The 13341-nt window shown below is 42.3% G+C and overlaps 1 protein-coding gene across 1 annotated transcript; it reads right to left on the bottom strand.

Annotated features, from left to right (window-relative positions):
• Positions 1 to 6009: 6009 nt before the first annotated feature.
• On the bottom strand, positions 6010 to 10424 carry LOC115146306 (transcriptional repressor scratch 1-like). Its single transcript, XM_029688320.2, has 2 exons — positions 9955 to 10424; positions 6010 to 7794 (listed from the first exon to the last, which is right to left on the bottom strand). The coding sequence occupies exons 1-2, from the start codon at positions 10103 to 10105 to the stop codon at positions 6959 to 6961; spliced, it is 987 nt and encodes a 328-aa protein (XP_029544180.2). The 5' UTR covers positions 10106 to 10424; the 3' UTR covers positions 6010 to 6958.
• Between the last annotated feature and the right edge of the window lie 2917 nt (positions 10425 to 13341).

Genomic DNA, 13341 nt, shown 5'->3' with positions numbered 1-13341 from the left:
TGCTTGCGTGAGCTCTTATAGCCTACTGTAGCTCTTCAGCAGAAGGGGAGGGGTTGTCCAGGCAAACCAATCTGTCCAAAAGGACCAATAACTGTCCAAAAGAAACTATTTCCCTCCGAAATTATATTATAGACTATAAACAACTTTTCAGTATCATTTTCAGAAAATTAAGCATAATTTACATGATATGGTGGAGTTTCAATTATTTATTGAATTCCCCTTAAACACTGTTTGACACTGGAGGCTGCTTTTGCCATTTAATTATGCAACACAATAAAAAAAGAAGAAGCTATTATTATGAGAAAAACTTTTTGTCCAACATTGCACTAATTTAAATTGGCCTACTACCATTGTTGGATATTCAAAATATGTAATGAGTGTGATTATGCAGAACGAATGTGAGGTGTGGCACTCAAATCAAATCCTTTATATAAAAATGATATGTTTTGGTCAACAAGGACCTACATAAGATATAGAAAGGTAAGTGCACTTACCAAAACTGCTAGAATGCAAGCAATCTTAAACCACAACAGATTATTTATTATGTAGGCCCAAGTATACATATTACAGTTTAATATCATGTAATCAAACTAAAGTAGGCCTAGGATCATTGACAAGGGGGTTCTAAACTCCATCTCCTCTTAAAAATAATAACACTTTACTTAAAGAATCCAAGTATGATGCTTTATAAGTTATGTATAACTTCACAACATTACAATGTCTTATAACAAGGTATATGTTATGTCTCTCTATAGGTATTAGTCTAAAGCCCCTGTGACAGATTCTGTCCTCAGAGGCCAATCTAAGAGTGGCACAACGGTGAGCCCTGGTTAGTTTGTTTAAAGGGTTAAGTGAGCTGGGTAAATAAACAGGCAGCAGATGCTGGAGGTGATCAAGCCCTCCACTTTCTCTGGTTGCGGCCCCAAACGGCACCCTATTCCCTATATAGTGCACTACTTTTGATGGACCCTGATAAAAAAAGTAGTGCACTATAAAGGGAATAGGGTGCTGTTTGGGATGCTCACAAAGAGTGCAGAAAAGCAAATGGCTTCCAGATTCTCTGGTGTGTGCCATCAAAAGGCCTGTTTGGCTTGCTTTACAAACAACCTCTGACACATCGAACCACCGGCAGACCCTGCTGGCTCTGGCACTAGCTCAGCTGCACCAACAATGGTGACCTGCAGAAGACCCGGTGCCCACTCATAAACTGGGACACCACAAGCCAAGGTTATTTTTACTGCTCCTCAGCCGGCCAGCAACACGACCCCTTACTCACTTTCCTCCAGCTCACAGTTTGGAACCGTAAATACTTTGCCCCCCCCCCCCACCAAGGAATACCACTTAAAACTTGTTGAGGTGATTAACTAAGGGATATTTAGTTTGCAGTCAGTGTGCTCCAAAGTAGTGTTTGTAGGTGTACAATGAGAAGGTGGTATTTAAGTGCAATTTATAGACTGCAAAAAGTAATTGGTAATTTTTTAGGACAGAAAAATAAGAAATAAAAAACGAAATTTGCAAGAAACCACGAGTTGTGACCATTACATGACAAAAGAAAGTGGAAAAACAAGATAACGTTTTTAAGTGATGTCTGTATAGGCAGGCAGCTGAACAGTGTCACAACAGGCCTGACAAATAGCCCCCTTTAGGACAATACACCAACTCCTCCTGACTGTTTTCTCTCTTGGACAACTCCTGCACTGTTTTGAGTGATGTTATGGTGACCACATCGTGAGTCAGACCCAATATTGTAATAGAGCCAGCAGAGCGCTGCCATGATGACCCGCTAGGGTTAGATACTCTCTGTAGTCAGGCGTGTTGACTCATGGATGCCTCAGAGAAACCCAGAGCAGCTCTAGCCTGGTCCCAGATCTGTTTGTGCTGTCTTGCCAACACCTGTGGTCATGAAGTCATCACACACTCTTAGATAAAAAGGTTATATCTAGAACCTTAAAGGGTTTTTCGACTGTCCTCGTAGGAGAACCCTTTGAAGAAAATGTTTTAGTTCCAGGTAGAACCATTTTGGGTTCGATGTAGGATTCTGCAATGTGGACAGCTGAAGAACCCTTTTGGAACCCTTTTTTCTAAGAGTGTAGGGGTTGGCAAGACAACACAAACAGATATAGAACCAGGCTAGAGTAGCTACACCAAATATCACCCTGCCAGCTGCAGCTCTCCTATTATATTGTGGGCATACAACAGATTTTAATATTGACAATACTTCCAGCATGAGGTTTTTGTACAGAAAAGTAAATGCAGTGGTAGGATATGAGGTCTGAATAACATTTCAGATGCCTATATCACTCAGAGAGACTGCTCCAATAGAAGTGGTTATTGCTGCAAACATCACACCGTTTTTGTGGAGGAGGTGCATCATGATGTCTGTATTAAACAGAACGTCGCTGCCCCTCCCACCTGTGGGGAAAACAAGGTTAACTAGGTTACTCCATTGGCCCACAGCAAAAACATGACATTTTTCAAACACAATTTTCATGTTGTCTGCTTGTTTTAGTCAATGACAAAACTACATTTAAGAAAAGTACATGTCTAAAGATGACTTTTCAACATTGCCTTCTGCAGAGCATTTTCACTACTTAGAAAAACCTAATATTGTAGCTTCTCTCATGCCCCTTGTCATTACGGTGCCAGTGTAACCGATGTGAAATGGCTAGCTGGTTAGCGGTGGTGCGCGCTAAAAACGTTTTAATCGGTTACTTCACTCGCTCTGAGACCTTGAAGTAGTGCTTCGAGGGTGACTGTTGATGTGTGCAGAGGGTCCCTGGTCCGAGCCCAGGTAGGGGCAAGGAGAGGGACGGAAGCTATACTGTTACACTAGCAGCCACGTGTGTGAGTGCTAGCTAGCTACTGACTGGATCATTAAGCTAGACAAGACCAATAACACAAACAAACGGACTATACAGTCAGCTAGAAATAGTGAGTGGAGTTACAAACGGACTATACTAAACAAACCTTACCTGTGATGAAATGTTTCCCATAAACATAGCTACGTGTAGTCTACTTGGGCACCGGGTCCCACCTTTCCCACTCTCCCACCCCGAAAAGCCTGAAACCACAAGGCTTTTCTCGCAGGCTCTGTTCCCTACATGGGAAATATTATTTTCCCCCAATTTGTGGGCGTGGTCGAGGGAAATTCCTTAATATTATGGGAATACTGACTGGGACTATTTAATGCTGAAACACATCAGTTGTAATTGTTATTATATAACGTATTAAATATAAGAACATGACACTTTTTATTCTACTTTAATGTCTATCAATACCATTATTTCCAGTTTGTCCCTCAGTTCATGCAACTTGGTAGGACTATAAAGTAGCAATACTATACTTTTTTGACCCCTTAAATGTGACCTAAAGATGAGGCTTTCAATCTAACCCTCCCCCTCTTTTTTCTCTCTGCCTCCCTCTCTCCCGCCCTTCCAAAGATACTGATCTTCTTACACAGCTTTCGACATGCTGAGTTATCTGGACAGGTGGGAGTGGGAGTGTCAGTTAAAATCAGCACTAAATGGCCCTATACTTCAGTAGTCTGACTACACCACAATCTATTTACTCTAGTTTCACTTGATTTGAGGATTTCATGAACAAATTATGAAAAATGTACGTGTTTGAGACTGGTCCACATTATTTAAAAAATCATAATGTAAGGTCTACCAGAGTGGCCTACCATCCAAAACAATGGAGAAAATGCATCCCATAACATTTTAACATGGAAACAGTTGTTCTATCATTCAGCCTACAGTAGCAGACAATGTGTGGTGGTCAATGTAGGCCTACATTCCACCCGACTTTTGAAAAAACATGCAGGGCTTGACATTAACCGGTTTATTCACTTGTCCTTCAGAGGTGACTGGAAATGGAGGTGAGTGAAAATGTTGTATTGTGTTTGATGCAAGAAAACACTTTACAAAATAAAATAAATTATTATTCCCAGAGAGTCAGATGAAAATGTTACCCTCTGCCTATTAGACACTTAGCTATTTCAAAATACAACACTGCCCCTTTAAGACATAAATGCTCTTTTACCTGACCTGTTTTTAAAAGATGGCTAGAAATGTACATGTTTTGTGTTCTTGTAGGAAGCAATCACTCTCCCAATGTTGACCAAAAATGAGAGAGAACAGGGCCAATAACTCAATACAACTAGCAATGAATATGAACATACAGTAAGTGTACACGTGGCTACATGCAGCTCTCGCATTGATCTCAAAACAAGCACATCTACTCACGTCTGCTGGTGCCTGTTAATGCAATAGAATCCTAATGTGATGCTCTTTGCAAAATCTCTTGCATAGGTTTTGCATACTAAGTCTTGCATAGTTAGTTTTATTTCGGTATGTTGCATTGAAAGTGGCTAATATCAACCCCTCTGAATCAGAGAGGTGCCTTTATCGAGGTCATCGGGGCCTGGGGAGCAGTTGTTGTGGGGGTTAACTGCCTTGCTCAGGGGCAGAACAGCAGATTTTCCCAGAACAGCAGATTTTCTGGTTTGAGATAGTACTTAGATATGTTTCCTATATAATAACAATGCATTTTGTTACATTGCTAGATAGATTAAAAAACAGCAAACATGTCTTATTATAGGTGACAGTCTCTCAAGGTTACACTTGCTGGGTCAAGTATTGACCTGGGGACATTTGGGTGGTATTTTTGGTGGGACGGACGGATATCCAAACGGAGTAGGTGCCGAGGTTTGATGAACTAACTATCATGTCATCATCATCTCCTCTGAGACCCTCATCTCTCCCAGACAGTTTGGAGGTCCACCCCTCGATCACAACAGGAAGTTTTCTCACACGCGACGATTCTTTGGAGAAGCCTGCTAACAGGCCTTAATGGTCGCCTGGCCGGGCCTGCGGTTCCTCTGACCCACATTAGACAGCTTCCTCTTGGACCGCATGGGACCTCGGGACCCTTGTCTCAACTCCATGGTGTTCACGGGCCGGCTAGTTTATCAGGCTGGAGAATCTACAAGAACCTACAAGGCGGGCCATGAAAGCTCCTCTTTTATGATCCTACTTCCAAGGTTGAAGATTTGATCAGATTTAATAAAGGTAGGCTATAAAAGGCCTCTTCCGCTATATCCCTCTGACGTAACGTGCTCTTGATTTGGGCCGCTTGTATCCTCAGTCGCGATTGGCTGAGAGTGGACCTGGAGTGGGGATACGGATTCTTTTGTTAATTGTTTTGATGTTTTTTTTATGTATAGTGTGTGGGGTTTGGCTGTTTTTAATAGCTAGGTACATCCTTTTCATGGACTGTGGTTTAGAATAGCGTGTGTATGTGGGATGGGTGTTTGTGTGTACGGACCGGACCGCATTGTGTCTAAAAATAGTAGTCTGGAGTGCACTGAGACACATAGCTGTACTTTCCCATGGGGGACCCAGTGTCCGGGGGCCGAAAAGGGAAGTTTCTGGGCCCCTGTCTGGGCCAGAGGGGGGAAAGGGGCCTGGTTCTCATGACATCTGACCCAGTCCACATCCTGTCCTCAGCCCCACAGCGTGGTGTGGTTAGGGGGCCGAGCCGGGCCAGTGGAGAGCCTCTGACCCAAACTAGATCCGGATGGCACTCTGACTGGCTCTCTGACTGTCTCTCTGGAGGCACAAGCATGGGGGAAACACACTGCTGTCACACCCTACATGGTGGTTTTCCCTATGTACTGTATACTAAGGACTGACTGGTTGGTCGTACAAGCCTTGTTTGTTTGATGGATCCTTTTTCATAAAAGTGGTAGCCCCCTCTGCTGGTCAAGAGAAGAGCTACAGTTAAAGTAAATAACTGATGGTTGGTTGTCTGTTATTTGTTAGTTGAATTAACTCAAAATTGTTGTGTGAAGCAAGGATTCAAACAAAATGTATACTGAATTCGTTGATACTTTTGTTTTCTTAATGGTTTATGTGTCAGATAATGTTACCTCGAGTGAACATGTGTGTTAAGTTGATGATGGTTGACCCCTTGAAAATGGAACACGGCACAGAGAACAACTTAGTGAAAATATGATATTTTAATTATTAATATTACTTGGTAAAAGTTCAAGGCATTTTTTCAAGGCTTTTCATGACAAAGTTGAGTACAATTCAAATTCAACAGCTGTATTGTAGACCTACATAGGGCAAATAATTAATGGTACCAATCCTTAATAATGGTATAAAAAATGGACTTTACATGTCTTTACATGTCTGACTATCACATTGTAGCTTACAATTACATCCTTTGCATAGATTCAAAAACAAAGGGGCATATTAATAATTTCCTACGTAGAACACAAATATATCAACAATTATTGTGAATGAGATCAGATATAGCACTACTTAGTCTCAGAAATATATTACAGCATTTTATATGTTCAATTCATAAATCAAATCAATTCACAACATAACCAATCAATTCATAATTTGATAAATAAATAAATACATAAATGAAAAAATTAATAAATAAACAAATATGTCTCTTGTGGAAGACATGTTTAAGGGGAATTAAGAGCTAATTGGCATATAAAATAATACTGGAATGTAAATTATTGCAAGTAAATAAATAAGAATTCATAAAATAAATATTGAAAAAAAAATATTGACATTTTAATAAGTTATTCAGTCCTCATCATCAGTTATCTTCTATGTTCTTGAACAACCCTCAATGCCATTATTATTGCTCTCTACCAAAAGGCAGGAAGAGGAAGACGAGTGTTGAGGAGTGCTCTCTTTGACAAGGGATGTGTTTATTAGGCACCGAATGGAAGAAATCGGACTGAAACAAGGAGAGGGACTACCTGGATTTGTCCAATAAGAAACCCTCATTTTCGCTTTCAGTTACGAAGCATTTTAAAATATTTTCTGTTATATGCCCTAATGAACACAACCCGGGTCTCTCTTGTAAGAAGATGTTATCTCAGTGAAACCGACCTGGATAAATAAGCTGAAATAGAAAATAAACGGATCCCTGATCAGTCCTCAGAGCAGCAGTCCTCTTCGTCTCCAGAGCCCTTGAAGCAGGCCGACTCGTAGTGCTTGTTCAGGTAGGACTTGAGTACAAAGCTCTTGCCGCAGTGCTTGCACTCATAGTGCTTGAAGGCTGAGTGCGTCTGCATGTGGGCACGCAGGTTGGAGCGGTCCGCAAACGCTTTGCCGCAGTGGGCACAGGCAAATGGTTTTTCGCCCGTGTGCGAGCGCATGTGACCCTGCAGCAGCCACGGCCGGCTGAACGCCTTGCTACACACGCTGCACTCGTGCCGCAGGTCGTGGGTGAGCATGTGCATGGCCAGCGCCGGCATGGACACATAGGCCTTGTGGCACGTGGGGCACGTCCTGGCCTGCTGACTGTCCAGGCTGCGGTGCGTCTGCTTGTGGCGGCTCAGGTTGGATGAGGTGGCGTAGGTCTTGCCACATTCGCCACACGTGTGGCGGCCCGGTCCCTTGGATTTCCCGGACTTCCCTTTGGCAGCCTTAGCCGCTGTGGCTCCTGTGGAGCTTTCTTCTGTACTGCTATCTCTCTCCTCACCTTCCTTGTGTTGGTGCCTGTGGTTGGCCCTTGTTCGAGAGCGGCCGTCGGAGATGAGGAAAGCGTCCACTGGGTAGTAGATGCTGCTCTCCGACTCGGTGGTGACGCTCGAGTGGGGGCTGCCGGGCTGCTCCATGTCATGGTCAGAGTAGTCCTCCCCCCCACTGCTCCCCGTGCTCCCCGGAGAGTACAGGGGCCCCACAGAGAGCCCGGTCTGCCGCTTCGAACCCAGCTCCTTTGTGCTCTGGCATATTGAGGGGATGACATAATCCTGGATGTAGCCTGTAGCGGGTTGGAAGAGAAAGAATTTGAATAAATAAGGGCAAACATTTATAAAAATGTATACACATTTTTATAAATAATTTATTACAAAATAGGTTTTGGGGTCGAGGATATTATGGTTTTATGATTCTTTCTGATGCCAGTTGAAAGCATCTTGTTGTTGTTTTTTTTTTTTTTGTTGAGCCATTGAATAAAAACCTCTCACTGGGCACAGACGTCGATTCAACGTCTGTTCAACGTTAGTTCAACATAATTTCATTGAAATTACATGGAAACGACGTTGATTCAACCAGTGTGTGTCCAGTGAGCTGGATCTTCCATGCGTTGCGAATCAATATGAAACTATACAAGAAACCAAAAGCAAGTACTTGGTTCAGCAAGATTTGCGAATTAAATATGAATGACTCTTCAGTGCACCGTTTTTCAGCGATCAATAACTCATCTGGCTCAGAACAAGGTTTGTATCCCAAATGGCACCATATTCCCTATATAATGCACTACTTTTGATCAGGGCCCATAGGGAATAGGGTGCCATTTGGGACGCGTCTAAGGACAATCATTGCTAGCTACATCAAAAACACCATCACATACGAAACACAAGTTCTATGCACTGACACAACAGTCAGAAAATTAAACACACTTGTTAGTTCTCCACAACCGATCCACCTGTCACCTTCCCATCCAATGCCACCATATATAAATCTGGGCCAAAACAGAATGTCTAAGAAGAGAAATTCCCCAAAGCTCTAATTCATTTCAAGCAGATCATTCTCCATTAGTGGCATGTTGAAGGTGCCTGTGAGTATGGTAATAGAGAGATTGAATGACAGGTGCAGTGTCATTTGAGGATGGGGATGGAAAGGAGGAGTTATAGTCTGATCTTGACAGCAGTATATTGTGCTCCCCCTGCAACACAAAGGGATTCAGACAGCTGGCATCCTAAATCTGGGAACAGATTATCCGGCGAGCCAAAGCTCTGTGGTTATGAAGGACATTCCACCAACAACAAGAACAAAACACACCACAAATTTTCGATGGAAGTGTTTTGCCCTGAAATCACAGTATGAGTTGACAAAACCTGTACATCTAAAGTTGGTTGTACTCCCCTCTCATTTTTTTGAATCCATTTTGTGACATCATAAACAAATGATGTTACATAAAGCATGTTGCCCTTTTCCATTTAAGGTCATATGTTCTAATGTATGCTCTTTTTCACCATTTAACATTGAGTTTTGTCAATTCATCAGAGAAACATTATATTTTGTCAATGGATTTTAAAGGGGGAGAGAGAGGGATTTAATTTCTGCAATTCGACCCCCTGTGGGTATCTAGCATCCTGTAAGATCAGATGGGATGGAGGAGGATGAGGAGATATGGAGGGGGGTTGGTGATGATAATGGGGAAAAGCTCAAGAATAACAGCTAAGGACAAACCAGTCCCATGTGGATATCTGCTTTCTGGTGGTGATGGAGAGGTTTGGACCTCACAAAGGCTTGGATGGGATTTCAAGCCTAATGTACACATCCATGTATACCATTATGCATGTACACAATAGTATTAAAGCCTGTTGTGTGATCTGCTCAGTATTAAATTGATTGGTCCAGTGTGACCTGAATACTATTTAGCATCACTAGAGTTAGAAAACAAAAGGATTGAATTGAAAACACAACATCATAGGCTTCATGGCAGAAGACATGGATCAAGAGGTTGATCCGTTTACTGAATATTTTTTTTAATAAATGTAATTTTTAAAACAAATGTTTTTGTGATTTTTTCATTCCTGAACAAATACAGTATTGCAACAAAAAAAAATATCTAAAACCTACAACTCTAATCTATATACTCCTGAGTGGCGCTGTGGTCTAAGGCACTGCATCTCAGTGCTAGAGGTGTCACTACAGACCCTGGTTTGATTCCAGGCTGTATCACAAGCGGCCGTGATTGGGAGTCCCATAGGGCGGCGCAGAATTGGTCCAGCGTCGTTAGGGTTTGGGGTAGGCCGTCATTGGAAATAAGAATTTGTTCTTAACTGACTTGCTTAGTTAAATAAAGGTTAAATAAAAATAAAATAATAAAAAATATACAGCAAGCAAATTAATGATGAAAATGCACTTTTTGTTTTCAATGTGTAGACAGAATTTTTAAGTAATCTTGACCCACCATTTTCACTCAAATGGACCGCCAAGTTGGTGGTGGACTCAGTGATGGCACGTGTGAGTGTGTACGATCCATCGTTGTGATGCTGATGAGGATGATTGGAGGAGGAGAAATCGTGGACCTTCAGTTGCTTCACCAAAAAGGAACGTGGCATTTTCTTGACGGGCTGTTCCTAATGCCACATATGAAGAACAAAACTGCACAGGAAAAAAGTCAAAGACCTGCACCCTTTAGAAAAGGCCTCAAGTCAAAGAAAACCAAAATGGTGGTGGACGATGCTAAAAGATGCTCTGAGATTTCCCTCACTGCTAAAACTCCCAGGCCTGAATAGCCTGAAAAGCCTCAGTCTGAATGCCAGAAGGAAGAGAAACAGAAAGGACAGAAGAGAAAGGGAAAAGTGAAAGACAAAGGATAGGAGAAAGAACACAGAGAAAGAAATAAAGTGTAGAAGTGTAGAGAGATAGAGGGTGAGAGAAGAGGAGATGGCTAGACTAGCTGAGCTCAGCACTCGCACAGGCTTTTATATGGAACACGAGTCCCCTAAGATCAGGTGGTGCCTTTGGAAAAGGGAGCCTGCTTAGCATTAATCCATCAAACATCCCCGGGGACACACATCAAATTACCACAAGCCGTCTGTGCATGCCAGCACGCATACACACACACACACACACACACACACACACACACACACACACACACACACACACACACACACACACACACACACACACACGAGTGCACATGCACATTGCAGCCATCTCCCCCTCCTCCCCTCCCACCCCCACTCTTTTACCCCTTCATCACTCCGCTCACACAGAGAGAGAGAGAGAGCAGACAATAGCATGGCTGAAACACGTGGGTGACACTACACACAACATCTTGTCTCCTATTGTCTTACCCCCTTCTGCAGATATTAGAATATTTAACAGCTAAATGCTGATGAATGGAATTTGATTTCATAATGATAATCTTCTTTTATAAGTATTTGTAAGTAGCAGTGGAGGCTGCTGAGGGGAGGACAGCTCATGGTAATGGCTGTAACTGAGCAAATGAATGGCATCAAACACATATAAACCATGTGTTTGATACCATTCCACTTATTCTGCTCCAGCCAATACTGGACTACCTGGCATGATGACTCCTTGCTGTCCCCAGTCCACCTGGCCGTGCTGCTGCTCCAGTTTCAACTGTTCTGCCTGCGGCTATGGAATCCTGACCTGTTCACCGGACGTGCTACCTGTTCCAGACCTATTATTTGACCATGCTGGTCATTTATGAACATTTGAACATCTTGGCCATGTTCTGTTATAATCTCCACCCGGCACAGCCAGAAGAGGACTGGCCACCCCTCATAGCCTGGTTCCTCTCTAGGTTTCTTCCTAGGTTTTGGCCTTTCGAGGGAGTTTTTCCTAGCCAACATGCTTCAACACCTGCATTGCTTGCTGTTTGGGGTTTTAGGCTGAGTTTCTGTACAGCACTTTGAGATATCAACTGATGTACGAAGGGCTATATAAATACATTTGATTTGATTTTGATTTGAATACCACAAGCCCGTCCTCCCCAATTAAGGTGCCACCAACCTCCTGTAAATGGGGATATGGATTTTAACAAAAGGTAATATATAGGCAACTGCCAAAATAAAGGAAACATTTAAATGAGGTAGTATATTGAAGTAAATCGAAAACAGGTGCTTCCACACAGGTGTGGTTCCTAAGTTAATTAAGAAATTAAAACATCCCATCATGCTTAGTGTCATGTATAAAAAATGCTGGGCAGCCCATTATTTTGGCTACCATGACTAGAAGAAGAGATCTCAGTGACTTTGAAAGAGGGAGCATAGAGGGTGTAAAGGGTTTGTGTGTCTCAGTCACCAGATCTCAACCCAATTGAACAGTTATGGGATATTCTGTAGCGGCGCCTGAGACAGCGTTTTCCACCACCATCAACAAAACACCAAATTCAAGACAGTTGTAGAATCTATTCCAATGTGCATTGAAGCTGTTCTGGCGGCTCGTGGTGGCCCAACGCCTTATTAATGCACTTTATGTTGGAGCTTCCTTTATTTTGGTAGTTACATGTACATATATATGTGGCAGAGGCTGTAAAATGTGAATGTAGCCATCAGCCGTACATATTGAATTGGATGTAATGAACGGAGGGCATTACATTGCGATGTGTATCTCTCCAGCATAAACCACTTCCACATTTTACATTTACATTGTTGACATTTCAGAGATACTGCAATCAGTGCTGAGACCACAGCTGCTATTGTTCACTCTCATCCCTGATTGTAGGTTTCTGGCAGTTTTATGTCCACTTAAGAATATCTTGACCCCAATGTCAACCGGATGTGACTTTTGGTCTGGCGGCTGGTACTCGGCTTTACCAAGGCCTGGACAGTGAGGATACACACACTCACACACACACAGGTGGGTTTATAGATTCTAAAGGTACAGTTGGACTAAATTGTAGGCCTTGAAAAGTCTTTGGATGTATTTTTGCTAAGGCACGAACAGAAGGAAAACCCTCTCCAACAACAAGAAAAGCGATATGCCTAATTTCATTCCTTTTGTGTTTCATTTCTTTTGGGGGAAACAAGTGTTTTACTCATACAAGGAACAAGGTAATGGTAGAAAATGTGCAATCCTGCAAATCTGTAAAGCTACATACACATAAAGTACAACGTGTGTTTTTACTCCATACACAACATTGATTAATTTTGTGTGCGACTATGCACTATGTGACTAGCTAACCGCATAACAAATGGGCCATACAGTGTGTTAGTAGGGAGGGGCTATTGTTGTCTGTTTTAGTAGAGATAATTGAGATAATTTGTGCTAATCGCATCCAGTCATTGGTGGAGGGCCCTCTGCAAAACAAATGCAGGTCCTTTTCACAAAGAACGTCTTTTCAGCGCTTCGCTAAAGTTGCTTTCTTCAGCACCTGACAATGAGACAGCTGCAAGCAAATGAATGAGCCTGATTGTCTTGTCCATTAATCGGCAGTAACCAGTGAGTGAATCTGAGAAAAGAAAGGAATTAACTTGTTTTCATCTTCACTCACTTATTTCTGAGTATGTACCGAGTTCAAAATGAAGAATTATTCTTTAAAAAAAATACTTTTTGTGTAGTCTTATACATACAGTACCCATAATGCACATAAACATTTTCTTGACTTCAGCTGTATTGCTGCTTGGGAAAACAATGCTACATGGACCACAGGGATTCTGCATAGGACAAACACATGACAAAAACTCCACTTGAATTTTGAGGTGACTTGAAAAGGCATGTACAATCAACTCGATCCTCACCATCCCTATCCCACAGAAAGACCTTAACAAGAAGGTCTGATGAGAGGTCACGGAAAGAGATACGAGAAAAACATCAACCC

Source organism: Oncorhynchus nerka, linkage group LG2 (genome assembly GCF_034236695.1).
Source record: "Oncorhynchus nerka isolate Pitt River linkage group LG2, Oner_Uvic_2.0, whole genome shotgun sequence".
Lineage (NCBI taxonomy): Eukaryota > Metazoa > Chordata > Actinopteri > Salmoniformes > Salmonidae > Oncorhynchus > Oncorhynchus nerka.
Note: the sequence above shows the minus strand (reverse complement) of the source record. Positions and strands in the feature narration are given on the sequence as shown.